The following is a 20,459-nucleotide window of genomic DNA, read 5'->3' on the forward strand; positions in this document are numbered from 1 at the left end:
GTAAGTGTTTAATCTCTGGTTTTCTAAAACCAATTAGATTTTACAGTCATCCTGGAAATTTCTGCTGTGAAACACAAGGAACCCACTGACTCTGGGATCACTAATGGACATCACAACACAGACTCAACTGTTTGATCCAAATGCTATATTTTGTTTATCATTACATTTTACAGCACAGAACATACATTGTTTTGTTTTTTTAATCGGACCAGCAGGTGCAGCTTTAAAAATGGAACCGATTTCATCAGAATCAACAGAATAAGCAGGGACATCTCAGACTTTTACCTCAACAGTTCGGCCAAAACATCCTTTTAATCCCATCATTCATGTATGTACACAGACAACAAAAACAATCAAGACATCAGAACATTAAAACATGAAGGTCCCAGCAGTTACTGGCTGGAAGGAAATGTATGTTGATTCACCCACTTAAGATTTTGAATTGTATTTCCCTCGCTCTCGTCATGAGAAACCGAAAGCGACTACTTCTACTCTTCATAAAATATATACATTCATTTCTGCGTGAGATGCTGGCTCTCCGACCGTCATTAAAACACCGAAAGAAAGAAACAAAAGTGGCAAATCTCTAAATTAAAACAATAAAATCATGACATAATACTGTTAAAACGTGGGTTTAAGATGGGTTGCGACCGTCAGATGCGCGCAGAACGAGAGGCTGATTGTCTCTAGATTCTCCACCGGAGGGCAGCAGAGAGCCCTCCCGTGGAGTTTATAAGTTGCTGAACAGTTCGTTCCTCTTGCTCCAGTCCATTGGCGGGGCTTTCTTCGCGGCTCGCTTCTGATGGGCTCGTTCTTTGGCCTGGGCCAGGGACAAGCTCAGGCCTATGGCGTCACCTGACGGGGACGGCTCGGGCTCCGGGGTCCTCTCGCTCTGCGCACAGGAATTTAAACTGAGCGCTCGCTCTGGTGCGGAGCTGCGGTAATATACTTCGCAGGTTTCCGGCGAATCCTACCTGTGGCGGGGATGGGCTGCGATCTGCTGCTGGCTGGGAGGCGTTGGACGAAGCACTGGAAGCCTGGGAGCTCACAGACAGTTTGGACTTCAACTGGGAGGAAACCTGTCAAACGCAAGATTACATTTGAATCGGCGAAATCTAAAGAAGCCTCAACGGCATGCAGGAGCTAAGCGGCTAGGCTAGTTCATATTTGAAAGTTTTCATGCTTAAAACTTTCGCTGGAAATTAATTGGAACCGATTGTCCTCGTAAGTGTAAAGAGATGAAAGTTGCTGTAAAGCTGTAGGTAAATAAACTGAATTAAATAGTCTGGCTGTTCAGGAATCATAATTTCCCCACGTGCGTTTGTGATGAGCACCACCTGTTGATCGCTGTTGTCCAGCAGGGGGCAGTAAAGATCTACAAAACCTCTAAACCCCCCAGCTTTAATCACCTTCTCATGACTAACTAATTAAAGCACATATGCTGCTCCTGTGCTGCCCTGCAGAACCTGAACCAGAACTTCCAAGTTGGACGCAGCTGCTCTCCTATAAATAACCCGGAGTTCCTGTTGATGGTCAAACACCGCTGTTTGCTGCACAACACAGCGGCAACGCCAAAAGTATCCGTGCACACAGAGCTCAGCTCCAGGCCTCTGCAGATGTAAGCATATGCGAGTCGTATGGTGAAAAAAACTTGTGTTTGGCAGGAGAGGTCAAAGGTAACTGCATGGCTGCGTTATGTAACGGGGCTGCTGCTGAATGAGGGATTGTTTTGCTGCATGTGAGAGAGTTGTGAGCGGCCTCTGCTAGTTGCCCCCATTAGCATAATCCTCAAGTTAAAGCCGGCACAATCCCATGATCCTCCAGGACACGGAGAGAGCTGAGGTGGGGTGAGGGGGGCATAGAGTGGTGAGCTGCTGTTGCCATGGTGAGAGGTCATCTACGGTGTCAGCAGAGAAGCCAATCAGCTGCTCCTGTGTCGATTGTGTGAGTGGGGACGTGAGAAACTTCCACACTGCCTCCATCCTCTAACACACGCCGACCCTTCACACTGATGGGAACGCTGGCCAGGACATCTAATCTGCTCCCAGGATCATCACCGGGGGTCAGGTGGCTCTTCCTAGCCCACTATCTGTAGGAATGTCCACAAAGCCGTCTGGGAGAAAGTATTTACCCCCTTAAAGACCTTTGGTTGTGTGTGCGTGTTTTTTTTCTGTTTTTTTTTCTTTCTTTTTTTTAAAATCGGGTATCAAACTCGTTTTAATTTCTGGCCACATCAAGATTATGAACGTGCTCAAAGGAACGTATTAGGGCAGAACGATTAATTGGACTAATTGTGATTAATATAGTAATCGATTAATCGTTGACTGGGGGAAACAATGCAATCTGCTGAAATAACAAAGTCAGAGCAGTAACTCTGCCAAAACTGCACAAAAAATATATACATGTTGAATTTTGTACTAATCTAGTAAAAAAAAATCTGCAGAAGGTGCCAATTTTTTAATCCGATTAATCGATTAATCATCAGATCGAATTGATTGCTGAAATAATTTAGTTGCAGCCCTAAAACGTAGGAATAAAAGTAACTAATAACAGAAATATTATAACTTTCTCTGGATTCTATGAGTGCTTCTAAAAATTAAATATTTAATACTGAAGTAATTTGGCTCTGTACACATAAAAATTGGGGTTGGGGAGGCGTAAGCTTGACACGTGATTTAAATGTTTCAGATAATCAAAACAATTTTAGATCACACAAGGATCGCCTGAACAAATATCTTTTGCAAGATTACCGCTGAATGGTTCAAGGAAAAGTCAGACTGAGAAAAAAACTTAAGAAACAAACACTTTTGTTTCCCCACTCTGTGTTTCCTTTACCTCCTCATCTGATCCTCTCTCTGACACCGGCTCAGGAAGCGGTCCTGTGGAGACAGAGGTCATAAAATTTTCCGTTAGTCACCTCTAGCTCCATGCTCGCCCTCAGGACACCGCACAGGGCGTGGGCTGGTCTTACCGGTGACGTGCTCCTCGCCGGGCTGGACGTTGCATTTCTTGAAGAACTCCTCGGCCTCGGCGTCCACCACCAGCAGGGTGGTCTCATCTCCGTTGGCTTTGATGGCTGCCACCACATCCGTGTGCGGCAAGCCGATCACAGACACGCCGTTGACCTGATGTGGGGGAGAAGAAACACACGGGACCGTTAGCTAAAATTAGCGGCAAAGTCGCTAAAGATTTTTGGTCAACCGTTCTAGCTGTATCGCTGGATCTCAAGTCCTGGACCAAATCCTGACCCGAGAGAGTGTTAGTGGATCTGGGGAAATTTCTGACCATGGATCAGAAACTTTAATGTCCTGATCTCCAAATCAGGACAATTAAATGGAGGTGAGCCAGGTCTTCACAAGCAACAAAGAAAAGAAATCTTCACACGTGGATCACGATGCTCGAGTTTAGGAACATCTTCCCCTCTTTCACAGTAGGTCAGATATAAAAGAAAGAAAGCTACAACAGATTAACTTTTTGCTGATTTCAAGCTGAAAGTGGTGTTATATTTCCATTTAAAAAACATGAAGCATGTTGGGTGTACAGTTAAAAGTATAGTGTAAGGCCTTCTGTACCTTGAATCCATTGGAAAGTGTAACAGGACATCAAGATTTCGTTTAGATTTTTAATTTTCATTTCTCCCCTCATTCACTTTGTCTTCCATCTTATGGCAACCTTCCAATTGCGTCTCAGTGTGTGAAGATGCTGCCCAGGACACGACACACACACACTTTCCCTGTTTACATTCCTACACTTGTACTTAAACTCCCAAACGCAGACGCTGTAATATCTACCTGATGCCAAAAATACAACACTTCTAGTTTAACTACTTTGCCGTCAGTCGCTTTTGCTGATCTAAGCCCGTTTTCGACTTGAGCGACATGCCTGAACGTGTCGCGCTGGCGTGCACAGGCGACACAGACGGACAAAAAAGCTGCAGCAAAACCGCTGCAACAGGGAAGTTAAAAAGTTTCTCAGGATTTAAGGTTTTACTGCTGGTTTCTAGAGTCAATGAAGGTAGAATGGGAGGCAAATCATTCAGTTATCAGGCTCACAGTTTTTCTCTAGCAGGCAGACAGTCTCTTTAATTTTCAAGACTGAATTTTAATAGAAAAAGATACAAATTAGTTAGAATGGCTCTCTGTAGTACTGACCGCTTTCCTCACCCTGTCACTTTCTCCTACTACTCGCCATTTATGCATCACCTAGTTGCTACAGAACAATTAGGCGTTCAGCTCTTTTCTGGACGAACTCACTGACGGCAAGATTGCTGTAATTGACTGGATGTGATCTGACTTTCACTACTGACTCAGCAATAATCCGTTAGTTGCGTTTCAAAGTCGAAACTTGATGTAATTATCTGGAATTGCTTAGATACCATTTTACAAGCTCGCATGTCTGAGAATATTTATCGTATAAATGTAATCAACTGGATACTTCTGGGGAATTTCAGCTAAGCTTAGCTTGGAGCCTCAACTAACACGAGTGCAAAAACAAAAACAAGAGATTTCGATATCAGTTCTTAAACTGGTAGTGGAGATGCAAAATTTATAGCGTAACACAACGTTTGTTAACAATAGTGAAAATAATTAAAAAAAAGAGTGTTAAATGGAAAGGATGTGTCCCTGAAACCGACAGATCAAGGTGACAAGCGACTCAGTATCTGCAAAGGCCTTGATACTGGGTTGTGTTTGGCATTTGGTCAATGTTTAACATGTTGGGAAATGCGCAACAGGGGCAGTAAATAAATATAACATCCAAATGAAGAGATAAATGGTGTAACAAAGTCATAAAAAGACACGGCAATAAAATACAGAAGGTTTGTTGCACAAAATCGCATCGCGGTTGGTCTCTGCTTGGACATCAAGAGCAGAGCTTGCTCAACCGTCAACAGTGACTGGTTTGAAGACATCGGCACCACGGGTATCTGCAGTACAGCTGAAGACAGCATTTGGGGGAGAAAGCAGGAACATCATGCAACGTGTGCTCCACTACACATTTAACCGCTTGGCTCAATAAACGCCTGCACTTTGTACCAGATAAAGTCCACGCTGTATCCCGTCTGAACGCTAACATAACAGCGAGATTACTCTGTAACCAATATCCAAAACATTAGTTAGAGGAGTTTGTTTTACTAATCCATGTAAAGAACTCTAGTGTGTTAAAGGGTGATTCACAAAGCAAGTAAACGTGTCAAGAAAAGAGTTCTCAACAACCTAAACCAAAAGTTTTAGTGAGTTGCATTCACTAAAACTTTAACTAGTAGAATTTGGAAATTGTTGAACCATTTGGAGTTGGATATTTTTAAATGAATCCATTGGCTAACAAAGATTTTGAATGAATGCAGATGAGTTATCTGGGTTTAGTTAAAACCCAGATACTTTTAGTCTTGCAAAAAGTACTGGGCCACCTCTTCAGATCACCAAACTCAGATTTCCCAACCACTCACATGGCCACAGTTGTATGAAGTTAAGCACCAAGGCATGCAAAATGCTCCAACAATCATTGGTGAAAACAAGAATGGGTGACCCTATGGACTTTAATGAATTAACAGCTGGGTAGGCTGTTAAGATGTCAACTGTGTGATAAGTCCAGTTGAGAAATTTTCTCTTCAGTTGTTAGAGGGGTCATAAAGTGGAAGTGATTGGGAAAGACAGAAACTGAGCTGTAAGGTGGAAAGCCATATAGAAATCACAGGGTGGGGTCAGCAGATGTTTAGCTGCGCAGTGAACAGTCAATATCTACAGACTTCCAAACCTAAAGATTATCTTAAGAGCAGTGAGCAGAAATATTCATGAGATGGATTCCCATCACCAACCAGATTATCACCATGTAGAGAACAAAGCATCAAATACAATGGTATAAAGTGTGCTGCCACTAGATTCTAGAGAGGTAAAGTGATGAGTCGTGTGTGTCAGGTAACCAGTCGAACGCTGCTTGCCTGATTAAACAGTTTTACATGTTAAGTTGTATGTAGGTGGGATTATGGTGAGGGTCTGTTTTTCAGAAGTTGGATCCAATCTTCTGCTACCATTGAAAAGAACGTTTAATGCTTCAGCATACCAAGAGATTTATTTTTAAATTGCCATCCTCCCAACTCAGTGGGAGGATGGCTCTCAATTTAGAGATGGCTCCTTCTTGTCTGTAAGTCCAAAGACGTGAATGAGCAAGTTTGGGTGCGGTACAACTTGACTGGCCTCCATAGTCTTGACCTCAACCCAAAAGAACACCTTTGACATGAATCTGATCAGCAACTGTTCGCCTCAACCTTGTAGAAGGTCTTTCCAGAAGAGCTGAAGCTGTAAAAGTTGGGAAAAAAAGGCGAACCAACATCGCAAATAAACTATTTACTAAGAATGGGATATGACTCAAGTTCATAATGTGTGTGAGAGACGGATGAGCCAATACTTTCACCAAGGACTGACGCAAGAGGAAGGGCAACGCTGATGGAGAGTGCTGGGCGGTGGTGCTGTGATTATGGAGAGTGGTGCAAAAAAACACACTCCCATAGCTAAGATGAATCAAGTACCCAGAGAGATAAGGGCGAGAGGAATTCTGGTGGGAGTGAGGTCGGAGGTGGGAATATGTGCAGGACATCTTTCAGTCTCACCAGCTCCCACACGGACTGTGAACATCAGCAGGTGGTACAGAACATTCTGCTGGCAATAAACTCCCAGCCTGTACACAATAATCAGCACATTCCTCACTATTAGCACATGAATCTTGGATGCAGGGTCGTGAGGTTAAAATCCATCTCTGGCTGATTATGTGAAAGCGGTCCGTAATGTAGTCCAGAGATACGCAGTAAGTGTTTCACACACGCTCCATCTGCTTAAAGTGGGATTTCCCATTTCTCCACTGATGTAATAATAGGATTACAGCTGACACACATGCAGCACAAACACGGTAAAACCCCCGAATGACGAGCGCGAGGCGGACCTGGATGATCTTGTCCTGCGGTCGGAGGCCGGCTCTCTGTGCTGGGGAGTCATCGTCCACGGCTCGGATGAACTGGCCTGGCTTGTTCTTCTCACTGTGCAGGTTGAAGCCGTAGCCGCCGGAGCCCTTCTTCATGTGGCAGAGGCGAGGCCGTGGCCCGTCCCTCTCAACCTGCAAACATACACACATCAGAGGTCAGCACCGCAAAACGGTTTCTTTAAACATCAAGGCTTTTTTCACAAACTGTTTTCTGACGGTTGCCAGCAGAAGACCTTGTTTCCTTCTGAAAAATCAAAAGGCAGTGTCACCATTTTCCTGGAAAGATTCATCCTGACATTGGGGTGGAGCAGCACGCAAACTCAAACCTGTTCCATACATAATTACATATCTCACAATTGTGTTCTTCCTATCCAATCTGATTCAGTTTTCACAGTCTGGTGCATGAATAACTTAGCTAAAGGCAATTATAAATCTCATCCAGGAGGTAATGTTTTTTTTGTTACTTTTTGTAGATTGCCAAAGCAAAACATTTTATACGCCATCTACAGCACTCCACACCAAAAAATAATTGGCCCCAAGGGTGAGTGACCACCAACCTAACTAATCATTTTCTTCCAATCGGGACCTTTAGCCTGAAACAGCAATGTCTGTGAACCTAAAATTCAAATTTTGACACTTTGTTGATTGAATCCGTCTTGTGGTCAAACAGCCACTTTTAAGTCTCTGTTAATGAGTAAATCTATTACAAAACGTTCACTTGAACAGGAGCAGCCTTATAAACACTAAGTCTAGTTCAAAATAGATTGAACAAGCCCAACAAGAACAACAAGCCGGTGCAACTCCAGCTACTAATTAAGTACCTGGCATGATTTATTATTAACTTCTATTTACACTAATTGTTTTATGATCACCATATGTACTGGGAACACTTGACCATAATGATTGGAAAAAGAAAAAGGGTCCACACCTTCTTCTTGTACTTGATAAACCTGTCACTATCGATGCAACCATCGGCTATCTGCACCCATCTGTAAATGATTCCCTCTCAACTGACCATTTAAGATCAACCACTGCAACCTCAGCATAGCCTCAGGTTAAATTCCCCCTCCGGGTGGCTCATAACAAGGATTATGTATTGATCCACAGGTTTATGCAAGAGAAACGTTGGCTGATGATTGCTGGAACATGTGGACTGAGTCACTGGGTGATCTCGGGAGAACCTGAGGGTGTGGCGACAGCTGAGACTTTGGTTAAAATTACGCTTTTATGACAAGGTTGACAAAGTTCTTTGCAGAGATAAGAATTGCGTGACGAGGTAATTATTACCGTGCATGCCAAGATTATTTCATCCCACACGTATGTTCCTCCGAACATGGGTTAATCAGGCATAATGTGATCACAGACACGTGAAGTGAACGACGCCATCTTGGTGTCACTCGTTAGTGGATGGGTGGAAGTAGACATTTTGACATCAAAGGTTATCTGTTGTAAGCAAGAAAAAAATGGCAATTTGTTCTACATACCAAAATGAAAATTACTAGATTATTATTATTATTATTTTAAAAACAAATTCATACTAGAAGTTTATTCTTGGTGCTTGTAAGAAAAAAAACAAGCAGAAAATGCATATTTAAGCAGAGGATATCGTTGAGGTTGCACGGTGGCTCCTGTGGTTAGCAACTGTTGCCTCACAGGTTAGATGTCTGCTGGGTCAAATCTCAGCTGGGATTTTTCTGAGTGGAGTTTGCATGTTGTTGCATGCATGGGTTATTCTTTGAGTACTCCCATTTTCTTTACAGTCAAAAAACATGCATTCTAGGCTAACCTGTAGATCTCAGCTGTGTTGCAGAACATCTAATAATTTAAAAATAAAAGTAAAAAATGTACAGTGACTGGCTAATGAGTAACTACTGCTAACGATGCTGAAGCTGCTACCCGCTTTATAGTTCGCAAGTCATAAACTAAAACTAGAAAACTAAACTGAAGACCTATTTGCAGTCAGAATTGTGTTTAATGATTTCTATTGCAACATTTAAAATATTCAAGACCGAAACCTAAATTTATGGACCAGTCCAATCTAGACTTGAATATTCTAGTGTAATTAAAGGTTTTGGTCTTGTCTCTTTCTTAATAACCCAATGTCGTGCATCGACTCATTTATCTTTATAGAAGCACTGACTGTGTGAATGATTGTCAGTCTATCTTGACTGCATGATGGAATGAAGGAGAGAATCAAATGTAAGATTTTTCTATTAGCCATTCCTTTGCTAAACAATAAGCCAATTACAAAAACTGAAATCGTTCCGCCCACAGTCACTGCGCATGAAGTGGTGCTCGCATAGAGTGTTGACAACTTTTTAAATCCACTTAAATCTTCAGTCCCCCAGCTGGTAATGAGATTTCTTCTCTGTATAAGTAAGCCTTGCAGACATCAGGGCTCAGACAGATCAGCAATAAACACTTTCTAGTTGCTGATGAGTATGTCATCCAAGTTCAGCTGGCAGATGATCATCCACTTACTTCTCACCAGGGGAGCTGTGGCTCAGGAGGAGACCAGGACTATCTGGCAACATCTCCACCAATACATTTCCATATGCAAAAGAAACATCATGGAGGACAGAGGATGTGTTTTATAGCATCTCCAACTCCTTCTTTATGCCACAGGCACCATTTATAGGTATACTCTCCTCAAAGTGTTGTATGATCAAGATAAAGCCTGTTATTTTGAGTGAAATTTAACTTCAAGATCCATAAGACAGTCTCCCCTGCGAACATACACCATGTTCTGATCATCTGGTTTTCAACAACTCCTTCGAACAGGTTACTAAATGTGCCAATCTGACTGCACTTCAACACGGCTCACTGCAGTACTTCCTGCGTGCTATATTAGAAGTCTTCATGACCAAGTTACTTGGTGAAAAGAGTAACTTTGTGAAAGCTGACAGCAGAATCCTTTTTTTTTTAGCAATTCAACTGAAGAATAAACATGCAGTGAATACGCTCTTTTATTATAATCGCAAGGTTCTTGGAGCTACATGGTGCTGCAATTTGAGATCTGGTCATACAAATGGTGAACAGGAAAACCACAATATCAGCAGAGCCGCCTACACGTAGCAATGTTGTGAAGGTTTGTACTGAAATACAGCACCACTCAGGGTTAAAGTCCAAGACTGTTTGTTGCTAAAGCAACTAAGGCTCCATTTTCAACATCGAATCGGTTAGTCAATAGACATTGGAATAATTTGCTTCATAGGGTTTCAGTGGAATTATTCTGTCAATTTTACGGCAATCTCATGATATTAAATTTGGTCAACTTTCCATTTAAGCACTTAAAATGTACTATTATCAAAGATGAACAGCAATAAGTAATCCAATTGATTTCAGTTAGATACTGTCAGACCAAAATCTTTACAGCAGGGGCGTCTAAGTCCTGTCCTCAACAACTACCATCCTGCGACTTATGACTGCAGATGAGGGAATTTAGCCTTCTGGTTCAGGTGTGCTGGAGTAGGGATGCATGTAAAAGTTGCAGGATGGTAGATCTCCAGGACTGAACTTGGGTATCCAATGATACCCAATGAATTAAGTCAAATAAAAACACATTTTTAAATTTCTGTATTTGAGATAACAGCCTTCTGCAACAAAACCTGGAACATATTTCTATAATTTTTCCTCAAAAGTGAGAACTATTACAATCCACAGAACAAAGACAACATCTTCATTGATGTTTTCAATAAACATCGAGCCTCGTTAAGGCAGGATCCTTCTCGCTTCGGTGTCGTAGTAAAAGAAGCAGCCAACGACCGCTGTAAACGTTCTCCGTGTTTGCACGGTATCAAAGGTTAATGGTTTTACAGCTCGTTATGGTTAAACATCACATCTTGTGTTTCTAACTTGCCTTTCATAATAAGGTCCAACTTCCATAGCTGATCTTTTTTTAATTTATTAATAAATAAATAAAATAAGAGGATTGTCTGAAATAGTTCTGCTCATCCTCTCTCACAGATTGGAAGACACTTTCCAAAAGCCATCTTGCACCAATGTCTTGAAATGATTAGCTTAAGCTAAGTCCCGATAGCATTACAGTTCACAGTATGCCACCACAGCAAGAACTCTATAAATATGACTCAGTCGCCCAATGAATTAAGCAGAACAGCCACATAGCCACTGAATGCCATGTTCAGATTGTGGCTTTAGTCGTCAGTTGTCTAAAAATAATGGGTCAGATTTATTTTTTCCATCTTTCACTACATAATTGTTACTTAGGAATTACTTTTCCTCTCCTTTTAATGTTGGCATGAACTTCTAAATCTGGTTTTAAAAATATCCGTCTTACTGTCACAACTCAAAAGACCTGGAATGTTAAGAGGTTACATTGGCTGACTGTAATAAGTAATACAGACTGTGGCACAGCTGACTAACCACTACACATGATTCTCTTTGAGAAAACCTAACATAGTCTTTACCTTAAGTTTTCATATCTGTGGCATTTTTTTGTGCAATGGTTATTATAACAAGAACAGAAACAGTCACATGCTAAAATGCTAATGCCTTTGCTGGAGGTAACAAAACAAATGTGAAAAGACTGAATAAACCAAGGAGCTTCAGCATAAATCAACAAGCTGAATGAACAGGAAGTGGTTTCGTCACCAGTTCCACCCCATCACTCTGTTGACAGAGGAAACTGCTGGTTATGAGTGTGTAAGTGTGCAAGTGTGCTCTGTCAGGTTAGGCCATTAGTGCCTCTTAATCTTTTGATCTTTTCAGCACCAAACTAAGGTGCTGCGTTAATCTAGCCACCGCTGCAGTTTTTATTGTTTATAATAGGTGCCAGATGGAGCAGAAAGTTTCTTACAGATGAGAAACCAATTAATTGATGCCAGAACAATGTTTCGTACAACATTAATATAATAAAAAATGGTTATATGACTCCAATAAATAATATCTACCAGCAGGTGGTGGATTAACTTTATTCTGGATTTATTACGGGTCACCATCTGTTATAATTTAGTCAACTAGTCCAAAAGGGGATCAGCAGTTAATGTGACTGAGGATGAGTATAAGTAAGTTAGTTTATCTTGTTAAAACTTAATATCATTATGTGAACATCAGGCTTTTTTAAGAGAATTTATCTCCATTATTTAAGAAAACCTAATGATTATACTAAATAAAGAAAAAACAACAACTAAAAAACAACTTCCTCCAAAGAGAAAAACTTTTTCTTAAAAAAAAAGTGTTTCCTGTACATATAAGAAAGAGTTTGGTTGCATAATCACTTATATGTCTATATACTTAATAAATAAGGACCTGATGTCCCATTTTGTAACAGAGGTGGCTCCTTTTGTCACATTATGGAGGTAGAAAGGACCAAAACTGCAAAGGTATGAAAGTGATCAAAAACTGTTTTTTATGCCTCAACCGTGGTAAGTTGACTGTCAGCTCAAAATGTCATTACTTCCTGGGGTAAGACATACATACAGGCAGATATGAGTGGAAAGATCTTTTTTGCTGCACCTCTTGTTATTTCAAGGCAATAATTTTGTTTTTTTATGAATTGGCGAACTCAAAATGCCTGCTGTACAATGGGCAAACAGCCGATACTTGTAACCTTACCCTTTATCATAAGAATGTTTTATTGACTTGTCGGCAAAAGACACTAGAACATTCCTGACTCTGTGACAGATAGTGTGGAAAGCCCAAACTGACAAAGGAGCTCACTTCATTGTCAAATTCTTTCCTACACACTTTTTGTGAACAAAAGGGTGCATCAATCACTTTAGTCACGCTGAATTTTCAGCCTAGATCCAAAAGCACACTTCAGAGACACGTTCCTAAATACAGCGACAAATAAAGTTATGATCCTTTTTGCCATGCTAAATTTCCTGATTGCATCCTGATGGATTTACAGCTCACGTTCAGTTAGAGCTATAAGAGTTACAGTGTTTAAAACGAGATAGATCGACACGGACTAAGATCGTAAACTCTACTCGGATGGTCAAGAGGATGTCTTTCATCTCTTCGCCGGCTATATGAACCGAGTCACTGAGAGAGCACAGCAGAGTGACGCCAACAGAACCTTTATAGTGTTTATTTTGGACAGCAGCCCACATAAAGACTCATCAGATGGAAAACTGCTCCCTTATGCAACATCATCGAGATTAGCATCGGTTGCTACACGTGTTTAAAACCCGTATGTGCAAGAAAAACAGCAACTCCGACTTAGTGGGGGCATTAAGATTTTTCATATCTGTTAAGACTGGTTCACATTTGGCAAGACAGACAATCATCCTGTGACGATGAAGATAAGAGAGATTATGAAGTGCTAAAAAAATATGGAATGTTCAGATATGCCTCAAGGCCTTTGCTGAGTGTGGGGATCAAAGTTGTTTTTTAATCACATGCAGTTGGATTTGATCTTTGAGTCTTTGCCAGTGGAAATTCAAAGATCTCAAAAAGGAGGAAAAATTAGAACTTATACACACCAACTTAGCAGCAAGTCTCCTTCTGTTATGCTATTGAAAAATGCTGATGGTTCCAAGTTAACAGGAACTTCACTCCAAAAGCTGTCCTCCAAGAACGGGCAGCTACTTCTGCTTTGGGTTTCGCAGCAGTGACCTCTGTGGCCCAATCCAACACCTACTGTCCCTCAGTGTAGCAAGTGATAAACTGTACATGCACAATTATTCACACCATAGTTAGAAATGTGTAGAAGGCTTCTTAATTAATGTAGTTCTGTTTTTTTTATTTTGCAGAAGCTTGAGGACTACATTTTTCAAAATTAGTCATCTTCAGGGAGCTCAGTGTGTTGCGATGCAGATTACCCATAACTGTTCCATTAATAAATAAAACTAAATTCATTTCTATACATCTGTACTTTTTTAGGTTGAATTTTTGGGACTACGTACAACTAATACTCAATGATTTTAATATGATATCACAATGGAGTTTTTACATGGTAATGTTTCCAAAAGCGTTTCTTGATGGTTTCCTCCCAAAAAAACTGCATTTATGAAAGTGCGCTGCACACAAATAGCACTGGAAAAAGTGTTGTACATATGCCAGACCTGTAGGAGGCAGTGCAACTTTGTGAACATTCAGATCAAGAGTTGTTTCCGTAACCATTTGCGTGTACAGAGTAAAGCGTATCTATGCGTCTTTGCTGACAACATATGTTTTCCACAATGAGCAGATTTATTTTAAACGACAGACCAAAATGTAACAAAAGTTTCCTGTCCTGATGTTGTCATGTATGTACAGAGACTTGGCTTGGAATGTCGGACAAGCGCCAGTCAATTCTCTTGGCTCAACACACCAGGAGATAAAAAATATATCTCCAATGCAGCAAAGGGTGACATGTAGCGATGTGACAGCCTCTTTGGGAACCACTCATGTTGCCTTACATCAACCGGTTGTTGGGAATGAATCCTGAAAAAAGCCTTCTTTGTTCTACCATCACAGACATAAATGTGGCATTAGTTAAACTTTAACAGGACTTTTAGATGTTTGAAATAGCTGGTCAATTTTCAATAAAAGCCTGAAAGACTCTACCAGTAAATTGAAAATCTGTCCTCGTCTGACCTTTCACCATCAAAACATATGGCTAAATCAACACCAAAATAGTTCCCTATACACAAAATCCACCTTGGTTCATAACTACCTCAGTCCCAACACATAAATCCTTTACTAAACCTGCGGAGTGTGAGTAGAACGGAAGAGCAAATAGGAAAAGGCCACAGGATTGTGGATGATCAAGAGAGATTATGCAAGTCTATTTACCAGCACTGACATTACCTCTAAGGCATTTTGCGCTGCCATGTGAAAGAAAGAGAGATACGCTTGTATTGATGTGAAACTATGAAGACAGCGGCAGAGAATCTGACAGGACAGGCCAAACATGCCGAATCCACTCAACACTGCACAGAATGTTAAAACATGTATGCCTCAGACAGATCAGCCAGGGAATTTCCCTTAGGGCAAAAGGGCTAAGAATCTGCACTTGCCAAAACACCGTTCTGTTGTTGTGTAAAGCGCCTTAGCCGTCAAGCTAAGTGTATGCAGTTGAATTCTGCTGCAACGGCAGGAAAGAAATAAATGGTTTAATTTTAACCAAGCTGATCAGAGCCAACAGAAAGGAAGCATGCACAAACTTTGATGGCTGGAGGCAATAAAGATTTGCATTCTTTATCAGCCGCGTTCTACGACAATCTGCCGAAAGTTTAATCTAGATGGCATAAAATCAACATCAGATGCTGGGAATGTGCTGGCATTTCTTCTACATTCTGCAATATCCGCAGAGGTCGTGATAAGATACAAGGAGAAGGAGAGAGCTCAACGAGTGGTGTCATGACCACAGCAATAACGACACTGACGTTTCACATCTGCAAATCAAGACCAGACTCCTTTCTACAAAACGACTCCCAGTTCACTCCAGTCTCACTCCCAGTGTGTGTTGGGGCGGCGTGGATGTATTTCAGGGTCATCATGGCCTCCTCTCAGAGGCGTGAGAGTGCTCTCTCTTTTCCTTTCTGGCCCACAAGCCTTTCTCCACAGGCAAACACTGTGGACAAAGCCTCTTTCTGCCACTTGGGATCTCTATGGTGACCCACAGCCAGCTCTCAGTGTGGCGGTGGAGTCAGTCTTTGGAGCCCAGGATGGGCAGCAAAACGCACTGAAACGTCCTGGTTCGGCTAAGTTTCTGAGATAAAAACAAAACAAAACAAAAAAAAAGATCAGTCTTGGGGTCTTTTAATTTTTGAAGAAAGGAAAAGCTTAGCTGCTTTCCTTCTGCTACTTGTAACTTTATCATCAAGTTAAAGGGACTATTGTTTAACTACAAGCAGGGATAGTTTCACGTCATTATCGGTCAGCCCACTCAAGTTTAGTCAGAGTGGTGGGGGGATGGGGGGGCTGCCACTGGGATCAGTGGCCAGTATCACACCACTACTCAGAAACTCTGGCTGTGCCAAGTTCCCCAACAGCCAGGAATTTTGCTGAATGTCTACATCGTTGCCCTGAGCCAACTTAGTCTTCACACTTCAACCAGAAAAACAAAGTGAAGAATCAAAACAAACTTCAAAAGAAAAGGACAGAACCCATCTTGTTGTTTGGCAACCAACGTTATGCTTTTAATTGGTAGGGCTATTAATGCTAGTACAACACCTATAAAAAATATGTCCCATGTTTGTGTTTTGCCATTATAGTTTAGGCTTCAAGGTTTTAAAGTGGAAAATCTACGGTTAGATGACCTACAATTTCCACCAGAATACAGTCCCATCTCTCCACTTTAGTACAGCAGACTAATAAAAATCAATGAATTAGCAAAAGAACGACAGACCTATAAGAAGAGAGATGGCTTCAATGAATATGCTTTTTGAAACAAGAACGTAGAACTAATGAAGTTCTAAATCCTACAGTTTCTGCTATTATTAGCTGCTGTTAATATGTACAGCAAAAAAATAATATTCATATCAGTAGAATATGATTGCAATAGCTGCTTTTCAAATCATTTTACAATGTAAAAAAAATTATTATTGTACTGCTGTTGTTATCATAGCATGACACCAACAGCAATAACATGTTTGCACTTCTGCCAGTTTCTATAAAATGAAGTCACTTCTGTTAGTGAAGTTGTTACTAAATTCATTGTGCAGGCATAAAATCCTAACACAACACATTGGTTTTCTGAACCTGATACTTGGTTAAGTTAGTGTTTAGATCATTAGTAAGATTTCAATTGTACATTTTGTGCGTTTGAAAAAAAAAAATCTAAATCAATCGTACATATTTCTGTCTGCTTCATATGCAGTTCTACATTTTACGTATTTTACTGGCTCGCTCAATACAAAACTCTCATTTGGCCATCAGCTCTAATTAAATGAGCGGCAGGCTAAAAATAACCATTATCCTATTGTTTCATGAATAAAAACAACTTGCAATTTGGAGAGCTGCGTAGGGCCAAAACGCCTCCACAATGAGACTATTCTGCAGACCTCTTACATAACCTTTAAAACCAGGGGCCCAGACTTTGCACTGACTGAAGAAGTTCCACAGCCAACAAAACCGTGGAAGGTTGTTAACCCTCTCAAAGATTAACCAAAATAAAATAATTCGATATCCAACTATAGAAACCTTCAGAAGCAAATTTATATGAAGACACAAGAGTTCAAGGAAGGCTCTATTTACAAAAGGAGGAAGAACGTCAAAAAGGCATTCGCCTTTTTGACGTTCTTCCTCATATAACCTCAAGGAACTAGCTACAAAAAGAAAAAGCTAGACATAAAGAAACTGCACTCGGGTTGCCCCAATGACCTCAACTCAGTTCTATAAAAAAATCATTCAGATGACAAAGGAAAGCAGATGCTGAAGACGCCTGTCAGTCTTGGGGTGTGACAAATGATCTCGTCAGACAGGCCAAACCTGATAAAGAATTCTAGACAGGAGGCAAGGGGCAATAACAGAGATTTGGGAAACAAAGACTCTGTTGAACAGAAGCACAAGCAGAAAGAAGCCGAGGATGTTTCCCCCAGGGGCGTTACATCTCTGTAAGTCCTTTCCGGCTCCGGATGTGACTGCCTAGCTCAGTATCTGTTTCAGTAAAACCTTTAGGTGACAATCACAAGGCTGGGTGACAGGTTGCTTTAAATATGAGCATCTTTGTCCCTGAATACAGTCATGGGAAAAAACAGTTTTCAATTATGGCAAAAACTGGAAAAAATACTTAATGCTTTAACAACACTTTCTTCTTGTACTTTTCTTGGGTGTGTTTTAAATCATTTTCCCCTGGATGGTCAAATTTTTGGAAAGGATTAGATGTCAGATGGACATTGGATTATGGCCAAATGTCTAAACTTTGCGTTCCGAAAACGCTCCAAAACCCCTGTACTTCATTCAGATAAAACTTTACAAACCTTAAGTCACATTTCTTACATGATTACCGATATGTGTTCTCTTGATCTGGGCTTCAACTAGTTTGGAATTCAATCCATAAACTTTCCCAGTTTGATCAGAAACAACTATTCCTGATGTTCCTCCACCCTTTGAGCTTACTTCAGACCAGCCAGTGGTCGAAACTCCCATGTTTCATGGAAGTGACCATGCTTGCTGATGAACAATTACTAAAGAATTTGTTCAGCACCCTTAAAATCAAGCAGCAAGGGTGTATTCAGTTTTACCCATCACTGATTTGTCATAGTAATGTTAGCTACAAATAGACCTTACTCAGCGAATATTTTGCTAAAGAGTTATGTCCTAGCTTGAAAGTGAGATGACATAATATTGCCGTAAGCTAAAAATGCAAGTGTGCTCAGTAATATAATATAATATAATATAACATATTTCTATACTCTTAAGCTGTACCTTCGTGCTGGAGCTCACACTCCCCGAGCTCACCGAGGACGTGTCCCCATTCTCGCGCGGGACAGGGGTGCCGTTGCTTCTCTTGTCCTCGTGCTCCGAGTCGCTGTCCCCGCCGGGCAGGGGAATGCCCTCCGTCACGTATTCTTTCCGGCACCGCAGGTCGTGTTTGCTCAGCAGCTCCGCCGTTTCGGGGTCCACTACGATAAGCTCCAGAGCCCCCGTGGTTGCCCGTATCCTCGCCACCACCTGTTGATGGCTCTCGCCCTCCACATTCTCCCCGTTCACGAACATCAGCCGGTCTCTCGCGAGCAGCCCGGACGCGGAGGCAGGGGAGTCGGGCTCCACGAGCCGAATGAACTGCCCGGTTCTGCCCTTCTCTGCGTGCAGGTGGAACCCATACCCAGTGGGCGATTTCTCCAGCACACAAAGCCTGGGTCTAAGATGAGACATTTTGTTTGCTAAATTTGACAACTTTTCTTTTGTTTCTCTTCTTCACCCGCAAGTAAAACAAGTTGGGAGCTTTCACGCAACGACCATATGGAAAGAAGTGACACCTGTTGCCCGCAGACTTTACTCGAGATAAACTTCCGCAGAAAAGCGTGAGGGGAACTTTTCCGCCGCTAAAAAAGTTGTGCCTTCTCCTTTATAGACTTCCTGAGATCCACCCCTCTGCTTTGTGTTGCAATGTGTTGATCACCTCCAATCCGTTGACTCTGTTGGCTCCGTCGTGGAAGTGTCTCTATCAAGCTAAACAATTTAGAGGAGGCCGTGCAGGGACATTTTCAAAATAAGAGCTAACAAGCTAACAAAAAAAAACAAAACAAAAAAAAAAAAAAAAAACAAATGGTCCTTGTCTTATATTGCTAATATTCTCCTACAGTATATGGCAGATTTAGATTTTAAATGATGTGCATTCAAACAGTGGATATATAGCTTATAGGAAATGCACTGTTAAATGAGTTATTGAAAAAAATAACCTATGTTCTTATTTACATTTTTGACTCTCTCAATAATTAATTTTCTAGCCTTACATCCAGGCTGTTCTACAATTACAGAGCAGCCTTTTGCATGTTTTTACTGATATTTTGATGATTTATTTTCATTTTTCAACTCCAGTTCTTTGACGCTGGAAAGCCTCCCTGCCGTCGCCATGATCTTTAGCTACCTCCACAGATTCTCTACAAGATTCAAGAGCAAACTCTTTCTGGTCTGTCCAAAACACTAATATTACATCCATTCAGAAGAAACGTTAAATATTTTTAAATTAGCATAAGTCGGTATAATTTTGGGCTTAATTCTATATGCCCATATTGTTAATGTCAAATTAATAAGCTAATTTGCTTGCTTAACAAAGCAACACTGCATTTTGTTAAAGTTACCGACTAATATATTTTGAATGGAGTATCATATTATTTCCACAAGTAATACTTAATCTCCTCCTATTTAGTATTCACAGATTCATCCAATCACAGAGTTTTCTATGTTTTCTGTGGATCCAATTTATTTGTGGAAATATGGTCTATTTACAAGAGGTTTTTCATTGAGGATATCCAAAGTATTTGAAAGAAAATGCAGTTTGGAAAGTTGAAAACCCAAGTCACAATCCTACTTGACTCGCTACGCATTTGGACTTCTACAACAAGAATATAAACGAACATATGTGCAGCTAAACTAAATTTAAGGATCCCATTTTCAACACATTCACAACAGATATGAATTTCTGTGACAACACCACCAATTATGTTGGGTCTCCAAATAACCAAACATATTTTTTTCTAAAAAAAAAATGTTTAGAGATACCATCAGATGGAGTTGTATTAGAAAATAAAGTTTTAATTATAAAGTGCATGTAAAAAAAAAAAAAAAAAGCACTTCAATGAAGAATGTTGATCTTGGTTGCACAGCAAAAACCTAATTCATTTTGGAAGATATTTACCAAAAGAGGTTGTGTTCTCCCAGGCCAAACTTTTATCTTGAAGGCTCGGCTGATAAACAGGAAGTTTTGTTCTTCTTTCGTTCCTGCTCACCTTTCTGGCTGTGTCTCAATTCAGAGGTATAGTTTTCTTGGCTGTACTCTGCTGCTTTTGATTTTGAACTGAGGTTGCTGTCTTCAGGATACTTTAAAGAAAATATGATTGAGCAACAGTTCTGCTGCTTGATCCGAAACA

General features: G+C 40.8%; 1 protein-coding gene across 1 annotated transcript; it reads right to left on the reverse strand.

Moving 5' to 3' along the window:
- Positions 1 to 130: 130 nt before the first annotated feature.
- On the reverse strand, positions 131 to 19,017 carry LOC103152893 (Na(+)/H(+) exchange regulatory cofactor NHE-RF1-like). Its single transcript, XM_007573549.2, has 6 exons — positions 18,292 to 19,017; positions 6,937 to 7,107; positions 2,972 to 3,125; positions 2,836 to 2,879; positions 975 to 1,079; positions 131 to 892 (listed from the first exon to the last, which is right to left on the reverse strand). The coding sequence occupies exons 1-6, from the start codon at positions 18,739 to 18,741 to the stop codon at positions 731 to 733; spliced, it is 1,086 nt and encodes a 361-aa protein (XP_007573611.1). The 5' UTR covers positions 18,742 to 19,017; the 3' UTR covers positions 131 to 730.
- Between the last annotated feature and the right edge of the window lie 1,442 nt (positions 19,018 to 20,459).

Source organism: Poecilia formosa, unplaced genomic scaffold (assembly GCF_000485575.1).
Source record: "Poecilia formosa unplaced genomic scaffold, Poecilia_formosa-5.1.2 Scaffold333, whole genome shotgun sequence".
NCBI lineage: Eukaryota > Metazoa > Chordata > Actinopteri > Cyprinodontiformes > Poeciliidae > Poecilia > Poecilia formosa.